At 45.7% G+C, this 14,053-nt stretch overlaps 1 protein-coding gene across 2 annotated transcripts in view; it reads right to left on the bottom strand.

Moving 5' to 3' along the window:
• LOC129340672 (myosin-16) overlaps positions 1-14,053 on the bottom strand; it is a 50,108-nt gene that overhangs the window by 23,742 nt on the left and 12,313 nt on the right. For both annotated transcript variants that reach the window (XM_054995597.1, XM_054995598.1), the window contains exons 12-21: positions 12,407-12,675; positions 11,002-11,172; positions 8,657-8,836; positions 8,123-8,249; positions 7,124-7,185; positions 6,381-6,468; positions 5,103-5,220; positions 4,446-4,566; positions 3,455-3,591; positions 2,124-2,205 (exon numbers count right to left, since the gene is read on the bottom strand). In XM_054995597.1, the coding sequence (XP_054851572.1) occupies positions 2,124-2,205; positions 3,455-3,591; positions 4,446-4,566; positions 5,103-5,220; positions 6,381-6,468; positions 7,124-7,185; positions 8,123-8,249; positions 8,657-8,836; positions 11,002-11,172; positions 12,407-12,675 (1,355 nt within the window). The remainder of the gene's footprint in view (positions 1-2,123; positions 2,206-3,454; positions 3,592-4,445; positions 4,567-5,102; positions 5,221-6,380; positions 6,469-7,123; positions 7,186-8,122; positions 8,250-8,656; positions 8,837-11,001; positions 11,173-12,406; positions 12,676-14,053) is intronic.

Below are 14,053 nucleotides of genomic sequence, written 5' to 3'. Positions count from 1 at the left end.
TGCACTGGCAGCATCTCAGAGGGCTGGTTGTCTGGGGGTGGGAGTAGAGAACCAGCCCTGCTTCTCAAGCCCTGCTTCTGTGATGCTTCTCAAGCAACACGGTCTGGTTTGCAGGAGCTGGCTATCCCTGCTCTCAAGGAAAGGGTTGTTTTCAAATTCTGAATCCAACACACGAACGAGACTTATATTGCATCCAAACTTTGCAGCCCACCTAAATCAGTACTCTCTACTTTGATGGACAGCAGTTCTCCAGGGTCTAATGCAGGGTCTACACCCAAGGAAGGGATATATTTTAGACTGGCTGGCTATGAAGGGCTTGATTTCAAGAAGTAGGCTGAAGCCCTGCCTTCCTGAAGGACCCACTACCTGTTGCTTTAAGCATGATCCTACTGGGTAGTTCTATATTGTCTGACGTCAGTTCTAGAATTGCTTAAGCTTTGTTTCAGCATTTCTTCAACACTGTATCAGATTTTTGCTAATGTTATATCTCTGTAAACTTGCATTTATTACTCTATGGCATTATTCATGTAAATGTCTTTGATATTGACTGTAATAATCTCACACTGTGTAATCTGCCTTGAGTCTCAGTGAGAAAGGCGGACTATAAATGACATAAATAAATAAAAATAAACGAGTAGCTCTGACCATTACATTTTATCCCACCCTATCAGCACCAGTGTACATGGGCATCCTGCCCTCAATTTTACCCTCATACCAACCCTGTCAAGTAGGTTCGGTTCTAGAAAAGCCAGTGTTGTGTAGTGGTTAGAGTGCTAGACTAGGATCTGGGAGACCCAGGTCCCAGTCCCCACTTTGTCATGGAAGATTTGCTGGGTGACCCTGAGCCAGTCACACACTCTTAGCCTAACCTTATCTCATAGAGTCGTTGGGAGGATAAAATGGGGGAGAGGAGAATGACATAAGCCACTTCAGGTCAAAAAGAAAGGTATAAATGAAGTGGATAAATAAAAAGAGTGACTGGCCCAAGGGCAGCCAGTGATCCGATTCTGCCTCCAAGATTCTGACTGAAGCACTGTGCCAGCAAGTCCAGCAGATCCCATGATGTCTGAGAATCATAGGTGAGTGGATCCCTCTTTAACAAAGAACTCATTTTCCCCCAGGCCACAAATCACGTAGAGCCGAAGCAGACGAGACGCCTGACACGTGGAGGCCACGTGTCGGTTTCCCGCAATCCACGGGAAGTGTAGTGAGAAAGAACCTCTGCCAGGGAGAAGGTGTCTCATCTAGGCTGAGTGCATTTATGGAAGCAAGGGGAGTGCGCTTCCTCTCACCTCTGCCAACATGCTCAGCTCCCTCTGACTGCCGCTGGTGTGCTTGGCTCCCTCTCGCCACTCCCAGCACGCTCCTCTTGCTCCCCTAAATGCACTCAATGGCCAGAGGGAGTTCAGTGCGAAGTGGAAACATGCAGGAAACTGACACGTTTCCTCCACGTGTCAGGAGTCTTGTCAACTTTGGCTCATAGACTACACCTGCAACTACACTTCCAATGGCACCAGTTTTTCCTAGAGAAAAAGCTAGCACTGATTCCACGCAGCAGAAATTGCCCTTTTAAGTGGAGACAAAGCTCTGGCAGCTTCTCTCAGACATTTGCTTAGCTGTGTTGCGCCTGCTGTGCCAAGCTGGATTCCAAGGGGGAAGTCAAGGCAGCAGGGCCCAAGAGGGAAGGGATGGGAGAAGCGCCCGATTCCTGGCTTCTAGCACTAGCAGGAGATCTAATGGAGTGGACTACATCTGAGAGGTGGTAACCTTGGTACGGACATACCTTTAGAAAGAGCTGCCTGTTAGCAACAGACGTGTTTTAACCCACCCACCCCCATTTAACAGTACTCCAACTTTGTATTTCTTGTTCCATTTACCTAATTTGTTTCCATTGGAAATCACACTTCCTTTTTGCTTCATCAATTATTAACTGAATCTCACAATGGGATTTACTTATCAAAGAACAAATGTCAAGAACTCTGGTTTTCCCCTCCGCTTATCTTTAAAAGCCAAGGAGCCCACCCAAACAAGGACAACAAAGGTGGCTTTTTTCCTCTTTTGTTTCCTCCAAAGCTGCAGACTTCAGCCACTGTATTCCTCCTGCTCTCCCCCACTTTTCTCACCTTATTGTATAGTTTCCACCAACCCCAGTACCGCATCTGCAAGAACTTGCGAACGTTCCTCTGGATCAGCATCAGGCCTAACCTGGAATGAAAAAGAAAGTGTTTGGGCCATAAGGAATAACAAATATCCTTAAGGATATTTCAACCTTAATTTTCAACCTTTTCTCACAGTTAGAACTTAGGAAACCTGTTCTGGTTTTCAGTCAAAATTGCATTTTTACAGTGCTGACTAGTCAGATCTCATAACACTACCACCCCCACCCTTTCTGCTGTACACAAGACTGATTGGCATCCTATTATATAAAAGGCAAGCTGTATTGTTGGTGACTCACTTTTTATCCTGGTGCGCCTCCAGAGGGCGCTGCTGCGGTGGGAAGGCCAGGCGAGGTGGCCCATCCCTCCGGATGGCGCTCCGTTTTCTAGAGCCTGTTTTTTTTAAAAAACGGGCTTCATTGCTAGTACACCTATAACGTTGGCAAAGCCAACTTTTTCTCCATACAGATTTTGTAAACAGTATTAACGCCTTCCAAAAATCTTTTTAAAAGCTTAGAAGAAACATTTGGTTGGAGAAGTGTGCCAGGTGCTGGAGCAAAACAAGGTGACAGCCTGCCTGATCCATGGGGGAGAAAGGTCAATTACAACGAGGTGATCAGGATTTGATCCACAGGATCAATCTCAGGAGAAAGGTGGACTATAGATAATGGACTATAGATAATGGAAACGAAAAATACATGCAACCTTATAGGAGAGAAAGCGTAAGAGCTCATGGCTTACTCAACAGAAAAAACACCTGCACATATTCATGTTCACAGCTCTGTCTATCTTTACCCCTTTCCACCCTACTAAACTACGATGGTCCTACAAGCTATAAGGCTTTAAGGGAACAGGGCTGTGGGTAGCTAAGGGGTAGAGCATCTGCTTGGCATGCAGAAGTTCCCAGGTTCAATCCCTGGCATCTCAAAATAGTAAAGAGTCCAGTAGCACCTACGACTACCAACTTTATGCTACCATAAAGTTGCATCTGATGAAGAGAGCTGTGGTTCTCAAAAGTTTATGCTACAATAAAGTTGGTTAGTCTTAAAGGTACTACTGGACACTTTACTATTTTGCAACTACAGACTAACACGGCTGACTCCTCTGGATCTATGGCATCTCAAAGGATCAGATCGCAGGTGATGTGTCAGACCTCTGCATGAATCCCTGGAGAGCTGCTGCCATTCTGAGTAGACAGTACTGACCTGGGTGGGCCAGAGATCTAGTTCAGTAGAAGGCAGCCGCATGTGTTTATGCGAAGGCCGGATATGGCAGAGGAGAGGGCAGAGAATCCTTACCTTCTCTCCAGCATCTTTTTGAATTCAATCCTCATCAGGAAGCCTCGCCCACGGCACTGCAACATAGTCATGATCTTTGCCAGCCGTTCATCTCGCAGGTCTTCCAGCTTGGCTAAGACCCCAGCACGGAAGAACACCTTGGAAAGAAGCAGGGATCCATACACCCGTCAGCTCAGCAACAGGGCAATGCCCTCATAATCTCCTCTCCCAGGCTAAACCACACACACGCTGATTTCCAGAATGGACCTCCGTAAGGAGGAGTCATGGACCTTTGTTGGGGAAAAGCAAATTCCTTCTTAACCACTCAGTGTCTTGACAGTTCCTGGAGACCAATTTATCTTTATTTATTTATTCAATTTTTAGCCTGCCCTCCCAGTGAATGGGCTCAGGGCGAGGTACAATAAGATGCTCAGTACACATTAAAACATAAATACATTTAAAATCCCAAAACCACAAAATACATATGGAACAACACCTCAGATGGTGGCCCCTCTCCAATTTCTCCTGTCATAATGTAAACGAGAGAGGAGGGTAGGGGTCACAGTTAATAGGGGGGCAGATTGTAGGGGGGCAGGAGACCGGTAGGGAGGCTCATAAAACAATCAAAGACTGGCCTCAACCATATAGCTGGTGGAACATCTCTGTCTTACAGGCCCACCGAAAAGATATGAGGTCTTGGCGGGCCTGGGTGTCCTCTGACGGAGAGTTCCACCAGGTTGGGGTCAGGAGGACTGAAAAAGCCCTGGCTTTGGTTGAGGCCAGCCGGGAACATATCTGTCGTGACCCCCCCTCCTGGCAAAGGCTGCCACAGTTGAAACTTCTCTGTGAGGGCACCTGGAGATGACAGGAGGAGTAACATTTGCCCCCAGGCTCGTAGAGGGTGACACTTTCCTTGCATTCTCTCCTCCACTCGTACCCCGAATGATTCTGGCTTAAAACAAGGAGCAGTATGTACAGGGAGAGCACAGCCAGGAGTTGGAACCTATATTACCTTGGTATGTCCAATTTTGTACTCATTCTCTCCCAGATCAACAGATGCCAGCAGAAGTTCTGAGGCCTTCTTATTGTCCACAAATCCCTGAGGGATGACATTGGGATTTAGGACCTGGTACCTGATGCGAGGAAGACACAAACAAGGATTGGGATACTTCAGCAACCAAGAGACAATTGTTAGTAGGACCCAGAAAGTGGCGACATCCAGCACAGCCCTTCTTCCTGGGAGGGGGATGCTAGCTATCGCCCCCTACCTGTGCCCCCAAGAAATCTTTTTGGTGGCAAAGAACTCACAGCTGTTCCACCCCCTCATTTCTTCGAGGATATCATCCAGTTGCAGTTCTTTTTTTTTAACTTTATTTTCCATTTTTAATATAATCAAACAGTACAAATGAACAAATGCAGGCCAGTTGCAGTTCTGAACACTCATTCTTTAAGCCGTTAATCAACCCATCCTCTGTGAACATGCCTGGCCTTTTAAAGCTACTTATATTAGTGTCCATCACTATATCTAGTGGCAGTGAGTTCTGCAACTCACTGCACCGGGCGTTGTATGACATGATACTTCTTTTTATCTGTCTTGAATCTCCTGCCTGTCAACTTCTATCTAGGATACTGGAAGAAATGGAAGCATTCTTTTTTAAGCGACCGTCACCTCTGCTTGAACTCAGGGTACTGCAGTCTGTTGGGGAAGCCTTTCCTGCAAATACGGATGCCTTCAAGTACGCCGTTACAGGCCAGCTGGTGCAGGATCAGGTGAGCATCAACCACGCCTACAAAACCAGAAGACACCTGTCAGCATTTCCGTATCGGGACAGCAATAGCCAAGGATCTTTAGGACTCTTTCTTGACTGCAATGGACTCATCCAACATAACCCATTTAGGGCTAGATTAACCGGAATGCGATGTAAACTATAGTTACGTGGTCCCAGACAAAGAGTGTCCTCTACTATGAGGGAATTTAAAAGAGCTGTTCCCCCACCAAAGAAGATTATGCTGCTGCTTGCTGCATTGGGTCTCTTTGGAACAATCCTAAGCGGCTACTCAGACTTATTCCATGGAGATACAGCAAGATGGGTCGCCGTGATAGTCTGTCTGTAGCAGTAGAAAAGAGCAAGAGTCCAGTAGCACTTCGGTGAGCTATAACTCACGAAAGCTCCTACCCTACCACAAATGTTGTTACTAGTCTTATAGGTGCTACTGGACTCTTGTTCTTTTATTCCATGGACTTATTCCCAGGAAATTATTCTTAGGACTGCAGTCTTTTATGTTTTCCTGAAAGTCATATTATACTGGCTGTCCTCTATGTGAAGACAGCGGGTATTGTTCTAATCTAATCTAATCAATTTGTAGAACGGGTAACCAGAACCAGAATGAGCAGTTCACTTGGGAACTAAATATTCTACAGAGTTGGGCTCCCACCCAGTGGTTACATGAACTCTAGTACAGCCAATGAGAAGACCCTGCTATATGCAGAGGCCAGTTTGGATCCCCATAGGCTGTGATCTGAAGCACAGCTGCCTCTCTGGGTGATCTTAAATTGGAGGAGATCTGTGTCCAAGTAGATGCTCTTGAGGTGCCTAGCACTCAGATTGTTTAGAGTTTTATAGGCTAAAGCTAGCATGTAGAATTTTTCGGAGAAAAGTATAGGTAAGCAGTGCAATTCTTCAGTACCAGGGGGATATTTCTTGCTGAGCCACATAAGTTTGGATGTGGCATTTTGAAGTTTCTGAATTATCTTCAAGGGCAGCCCCACATAGTATGTACCACAGTAGTCTAGTCTAGACATCATTAAGGCATGGATTTTCTACCAGGATATGGTGGGCCAAAAGAAACTGGAGGAAGGTGCACTGGCCACTGCTGACATCTGAGTGTGACGCTGCCTTTTAAAGAGGTGTGTAGAATTACTCTCTTCCTATTCTCAAGTACATACCAGACTGCTTGAACTCATTGGGGACGATGCAGCGCACAAAATGTGGGGCTGTGCTGTGCAAGGTGGCCATCAGCTTGTTCAGCTGCTCCTGAAATGGGAAAAGAGGAATTGAATGGCACCTGAGGAGGCGGCGGCATTCACTTTTATAATACAGATGTCTGCAATATTATTATTATTAAGGTTGATCCGACATCTTACACATTGCTTAGACTCAAAGCACTTCCATACAACAAATCACATACAAGCTGCTTGCACATCTGCCTATGTGACAGCTGCACAGTATGCTTTATTAGGTGCACATGTGCGGGGAAGTCACAGCCAATGTCCACTTCCCAGCACATGTACACTGCTCCACAGAGAAACTTTATGGATATATGATACGACATTAGACCACTGCTTTCCCTAACTCAGTGCTTATTGGCTGGAGATGGATGCTCTTTCTTGTGGCCCTCAGTGGCTGTGGGTGGAGGCCCTGTGTTGTGGCCCTTAGTTACTGCACATCAAGGTATGCAGAGACCATGACACAGTAGTCAAGCATCTGCCTTGTATGCACAAGTCCCAGGTTCAATCCCCATCACCGCCACTTAAAAGGATCATGTAAGACATAGGTAACGTGGAAGACCTTTACCTGACACTGGGGACAGCCCTGGCCAGTCAAAGCAAACCAAACTGACCCTGATAGACTCAAGGTCTGACTTAGTTTAAGACAGCTTTAAGTGGCTTCACAAGGTGAATGGTCTTACCCTATAGAAGTTAGAGACAGTCATAAAGGAAGATCCTCTTTTCTGCTTCTTGGTTCCTGAAGCTGAGGACAATATTGGAATGAGTACAGGATATATGGAAATAAATGTATCAACACACACATGCACGTGTTTTTAAACAATCATAGCTATTTTTCTTCATATCACTACTGAAGAACTAGGAAGGGCAAGCCAGGCCACCAATTTTCATGCAGTGGAATCAATGTAAGTTGCAATCGCCAGAAGATTTGGTAATTCTGGCAATCCAAAGCACCGTTCCTCTGTAATTGTCTCCCGCTCTATCTGCTGAGGCTTCGGCAATAAGGTATAGGCAAGCAAGGAACATTTTCTAGTTGACATAAGCCTGACATTTATCTGCTCACTGCCACAAGGGAATTCTCGTCTCTCTCTCTCTCTGGCCCAGCTGCTGTACTAGATGCATCCTCTGCCCATTTTTTCTCTCTGACGAAGGCTTTCCCAGAATGGTGATCTAAAAATGCTGTTATTTAAACAAGGCCAGTGTTGGGCATCAGGGGGCATCCACTGCTCCTGGCATTACTGAGAGACTGAACGAGCAGGAAACAGGAGACTTTTGAAGGGCACACGTCTGGACTCTTCATCGTGGGCAAAAAGGCCCCTCGTAGCCCCGAGATAGGTTGCTGGCTCAGCACAAGAAACGCCAAAGAGACACTGTTTGCTTGCTGCAGGGAAATATGGGTAAGTCTGTATTGCCTGCAAAAGCTGCCCACTCTAAGGGCCAAATGACTTAGCAACCCACAACTGGATCTCCCAGTGTATAAGGAGGCTGAAGAAAAAAAAGATGCCAGGGAGAGGGATGCTGATATGGATCAGGGCTGCGACAAGGAACAGTTTACGTCTTCCTGCACATGCCGTTTCCTGCAGGGCCATTGTGAGTATGAAATGGGACATCCCCATGTCTGTTGCCCTGAGCTACTGGGTGCACGGGCCAGACTCAAACAGGATCGATAAATCTTTGCTGACCTGCTCCTTCCTCTTCTTTGAAGAGAGTACAGAGCAAAGCCATGCTGGACTTCTGAAACAAGCCCACGACTGTTTCATTCAGGGGGTCCTTGTTCTTCTCTAGCCACCCGGTGATATTGTAGCCCACCTAGGTGAGAAAGGGAGAAGGACAGAGAGTTTCAAGAGCCACACCTGCCACACAGAAGAGCAATCCTACACACCAGCAATCACCCGCGACGTGTCCCGTGATGGGATGCCTAGAACTCAAGAGTCAATCTTGGCTTTCCTCCATCTCCCAGAAGGAACTTCAAAAGACCCTTGCCTCTGCAGGAAGTACCCATTCAGAAGCGGTTGCCTCTATCATAGGAGGATGCTTGACTTGGAACCGCCCTACCTTTTGTAACCACCCCTAATGGCAGCCATTTTGTGACTGGCCCCACTTTTCTTGGGCAACCTTTTAGTGATGGGGCCCATTCCCCGTTTTCAAAATTCCAAAAGAATTCATCTGCAGCGGCACAACCCCCCAAACGTATCTCAAGCCTTGTTTGTACTCACTGTGCCAGCGTAATGGATCAGCTCAAAGTGAGCTTCAGGCCCTTTGCCTTTTCCTCCCTTGGGCTTCTGGAAGTTGGGGGATTTGCCCAGATGGTTATCATAGAGGGCAGCCTTGAAGGTAGCATCAGTCGCCTTAGGAAACACGCACTGCTCTTCAAGGATGGAAAAGATGCCCATGGGCTGGCGAAGCAGAAACAGAAGAGCGGGTGAGAAAGACATTCATACAGTAGCACATTTTATTAAAAATGTTCCATTTATTTATTTACTAACCCCATCCTCCAAGAAAATATGCTTGAAGCAGCTTATAAGGAAACAATCAAGTTATAAAATCAGTAACTGATAGATTAAATCAGTAAAATGGGAGAATATAAAAAAACCTTTAATGGCATGTTTTCAAAGGACCCCTTCCACCCATACGTTCCATCCTGGAAAGAAATTGCATGATATGCATAGGCGCATGTTGGGTCCTGCAAGGTTTCCTGGGAAGTGTAGTCTTACAAAGACCAGCAGTTCAACGAATGGCTGGTTTGAAAGCACCAAGGGGGAAGTTCCCTTTTTATTCTTTTTGCAGAGAGCCTTGTGCAAGTGAAATTGACCGACCTTCATCAATTTCACCTCCTAGCTAGAGGATTAAATTGACTGGCCTCCTATTAGCTAAGAGGTGAAAGTGACTAACATTGGTCAATTTCACTTGCAGATGCTCTCTGCAAAAAGAATAAAAAGGGAACTTCCCCTTGGTGCTTTCAAACCAGCCATTCATCGATCCTGAGATGGACTTAACATTAAAAAAAAAGAGGAAAGAGGGGAGTGGAAAGGAGGAGAGAAAGAGCAGCTGGACAGACAATCACAATGAAGTGAGAATCACAATCGGAGGGATTTTCTCTCTCTCTCTTTTGCAAAAAGCCTTGGCTTTTTTTCTGCTGTCTGTTATGTCGTCCCCCCCCCTCCACATCCTAGAGGAAAACCCAAGCAAGTGGCTTTTTGAAAGAGAGAGATTCCCCAGTGGAGAATCTCATAGACCAGCTATTCTTTGTAAGACTACCCCTCCCAGGGTATCTTGCGGGACCCAACACAAGAAGAACATGAGTCAGGTGTCTCATGTACTTTGGCTCCTGTGCTCTAAAGCTGGATTAGGGCTCTATTCTGATAACCTACACTCTCATAAGGGCAGGATAAAAACGTACTTGATACAAACTTTTTGTGCAATTTGAGCTTGACTATATCCAAATATATCCAAGTTGGCCTTGCTGGCGTCCTCCCCTGAAATTTGAAATGAGGTCAAACAGGGAAGAAGGGGGGGGGGCAGGCCAAAAAAGAGCCACTGCCAATTTAGGGACAAAAACATCTTTTATGAGACAGTGGCCACAAGACCAATTGGGTCCTGGTTCACAAAAGCTTACGCCCCAATACGTATGTTTAGTCTCTGGCCGCAAGATTGTTGGGAGCAGCAAAGTAACACGGCTACCCCTCTGAAATTAGTTTCTGTAGATGTGTTCCTTGGTTTAAAAGGCTTGTACCACACCTTAACATCCAGTGGGTGTGTACTGCCAAATCACTGGCCCTGGTTGGGTATTATTTATTTTATATTCCACGTCTGCCCAGTTGGGGCCACGAGGACTTCCTGGTGAGCTTCTTGGTTGGCTACTGTGGGAAAGGGGATGCTGGGCCGTTTCCACGCGGCTTACCTGAAGCTGGGCCATGGCGCAACGGTGTGGATCACGCCGGGGAAAACGTGAAATATCATGTTTTCTCACGTGATGTCGCATCTCGCGTTTTCCCCGGCATGATCCGCAACATTGCGCCAAGGCCCGGCTTCAGGTAAGCCGTGTGGAAACAGCCCTGGGCCGATTCCAGACGGCCCTCCCCATCCCGAAACGTCGCGCGTCATTGTGCGGAAAACATGCAAGAAAACACGATATTTCCCGTTTTCCGCACGACGACGCGCAACATTTCGGGATGGGGAGGGCCGTCTGGAATAGGCCCTGGACTAGAAGGACCTTTGGTTTGAACCAACAGGGATTGCTCTTATGTTCTTGCACAACAGTCTGCAATAACCATCCCAGGGGTTCCCTGCAACGTTGACAGAGCAATGGGAAATTGGGACCACCCATCTTCCACTGCCCCAGATAAGGGCCGATTCCAGACGGCCCTCCCCATCCCGAAATGTCACGCGTAAAACGTGAAATATCGCGTTTTCTCACGCGAGAAAACATGATATTTCGCGTTTTCCGCGCAACGACGCATGACGTTTCGGGACGGGGAGGGCCGTCTGGAATCGGCCAAGGAACGGGATCCCTTTGCCTCCAAGAGGGCATTCTATCTGCAGGCCGCCAAGGAAGGCTCACCTTTTCTAGGAGTTCAATGCAAGCCTGCAGGTCCAGGCCAAAGTCGATGAACACCCAGTCGATGCCCTCTCTCTTATATTCCTCCTGTTCCAGCACAAACATGTGGTGGTTGAAGAACTGCTGCAGCTTCTCGTTGGTGAAGTTGATGCACAGCTGCTCAAAGCTGTTAAACTGCCGAAGGGGAGAAGAAAAGGTGGGTTATTATGTTGGACTTGCCTTCCTCAGAAACACAATCCCGCCAACACTGCAGGGCTTCCATGAAGCTGTCGAGCTGCATTTTGATCTCTGGATCGGATTTGTTCCATAGAATTCAGCAGCCTTGTTGTGGGTCAAGTTTCTGCTGTGAAAATAGACATTGGGGCCGTTTTCACACTACTAACCTGCTTCCATAACGTTGCGAAACATTGCGCAAAACCCGTGGAAGATAGCGTCATCTCGCGAGAGTTTTGCGCGATGTCGCGCAAAACTCGCGCAAGAAGACGCTATCTTCCGTGGGTTTTGCGCGATGTTTTACAACGTTATGGAAGCAGGTTAGTAGTGTGAAAATGGCCTGGGTTTACTTTGAATGTACTAATTTGTTTTCAGTCAAAGAGTTAAAAATCTTCCCCCTCACTTTGCCCAACTGCAGTGCATTTTTCTTCAAAATAATAATAAAATCTTCAGGAAATAATTATATATGAAATATGTAGTTTGGCACTTAGAACGAAGAAATAGCTCTTCTAGCTCTCTCAGCCCCACCCACCTCACAGGGTGTTTTGTTTTGGGGATAATAATAATGACATGCTTTGTAAACCGCTCTGAGTGGGCGGTATATAAATTGAATGTTGTTGTTGTTGTTGTTATAGTTGTTATCTCCATCAGGTCCAGTAACTTGCCTCCTATCTCTCCACCTGAAATCTAGTGACAGTGATCCATGCAGTGATCCATGCAGTGATCCATGCAGTGGTCCCCTCCAGATTGGATTACTGTAACTCACTCTACACAGGATTGCCCTCAGAGAAAATGGTCACATGGGTGGTGGCCCCGCCCCCTGATCTCCAGACAGAGGGGAGTTGAGATGGCCCTCAATCTCAGCTCCCCTCTGTCTGGAGATCAGGGGGCGGGGCCACCACCCATGTGACCATTTTCAAGAGGTTCCGGAACTCCGTTCCACTGCGTTCCAGCTGAAAAAAAGCCCTGCATATAAGTCTGAATACTACATGCTGATTGCAGGGGGAATCTAATGGTAAATCATGAAAATTACTTTTTAAGAAAAGATTTTCATTGTGTGTGTTTTGGGTTTTGCTGTCTGGCATTAACTCCCCCATCTTGGCTGCTATCACCTCAGAATTCCTGGTTCTGGATCTACTTGAAGAATACAAATAAAAGTCAGGAAATTCAAGAGGCCATTTTTGGTCTCCAGTACCTCAAAGATCTCAAAGCCGGCGATATCCAGCACCCCAATGAAGAACTGCCTCTGCATCTTGGTATCCAAGGTCTTGTTGATCCTGACCACCATCCACTTGAACATCTTGTCATAGACGGCTTTGCCCAGGGCGCCAACTGAGTTGTGGCACTGGTCCATGTTTTGACCTTTCTGGACAAATTCATTGCCCACTTTCACTCGGGGGCGGGTGATGCCCTTTTGGAGATCCCCGGAGTTGAGCCCCATGAGGTGGGCAACTTTGTCAGCCACTGTCCGAAAACAAGAAGGAATCAAGTTCAATGGGAGAGATGAACCCAGTATTGGAAACTTTGCTGACATTAACAGTGAAGGACACACTTAATGGGATACATCCCACTAATCTGGCACTTAACCCTTGGTGAGACAGAACAAATTTGAAGCAGTCTCCCTGGCCCTAGTCCAACGTTCTAACTCCTACAGCCCATTGACTCATCAGTCTGCTCCAATCGCTTAATGGATCAGCTTTTGAATTTTTACTTTCAAATTCACCATTTAAAAAAAATGGGAGAGAATAGAAGATGGTTTTAGGTGGGTGACCATGTTGGTCTGCAGTAGAAGACTAAGATTTGAATCCTGTAGCACTTTCAAGACCATCAAGGCTTTCCAGGGTATAAGCTTGGGAGATCAAACTTCCTTCATCACAGAATAGAAGTCTCCCATGTCATCTGGATAACCTTTACTGAAAGCTATTTCTAAATGTCTCGGGGACACATATCGCTCCAGCCCACCACCATCTTCTTTCCTATTGGGAATGGGCAATAGAATTATATTGATGAATATCACAAAATATAACGCCTGGATACACACAGGGACTTTTGGTATTGACTTGAGTATGGTTCCCCACATCTCTCCCCTTGCTATTCATCCCCAATTCCCCCATTTCTCCCCTCTGTTTCTAAACCCCATGCCCGTCTTGTCCTTCCGACCACTTAGAAAAGTGACTAATAAGAAGATATAGATGGGTCAAATTGATTGACTACGTGAGGAGAGATATATAGAACTATTATAAAAAGATAGAATGAGTAATATATATAGAGAATAAGTCAAATTGTTTGATATAAACGAATGTATGATCTATATGGTTTATGATATATAGAAATACCTGAAATTGAAAAATTGGGATAAATTGTTTATCTAAGATGGAAACAAAGGCTTACAGTTTGGGCATATAATGTTAAAAATAGTTAAGGATGTACTGCTTAGAATAATGGAGAATATATATTTGTTTTAGATAGAGGAAGCTAATAAAAGTAAGGGAAAGGGGATAAAGGGTTGGAAAGCTGTTGGAAGTCAACAAAAAGGGGGGGGAAAGGGAGGGGGTTAGAGATGAAAAAATTGGGGAAAATTGAATGTAAATGTGGAAATAATGGATTCTAACCCAATAAAAAATTTTCAAAAAAAAAAAAAAAAGAAAAAGAAAAGTGACTAATAAGTAAATTATCTTCCTAGACATAAATTAAAATTATTACATTAATTAATGACCATTCATGCAAAGCTCTGTTGTCATCAGTTTAACGAGCTTACATAATTAATACTGGTATGGTGGCAGCCACGCTTTCTTCAATATCAATGTTACCATTAACAAATGTTCATAATGTTATGCTTTGT

This window comes from Eublepharis macularius, chromosome 12 (genome assembly GCF_028583425.1).
Source record: "Eublepharis macularius isolate TG4126 chromosome 12, MPM_Emac_v1.0, whole genome shotgun sequence".
NCBI lineage: Eukaryota > Metazoa > Chordata > Lepidosauria > Squamata > Eublepharidae > Eublepharis > Eublepharis macularius.
This window is presented reverse-complemented; position numbering and strand designations above follow the sequence as displayed.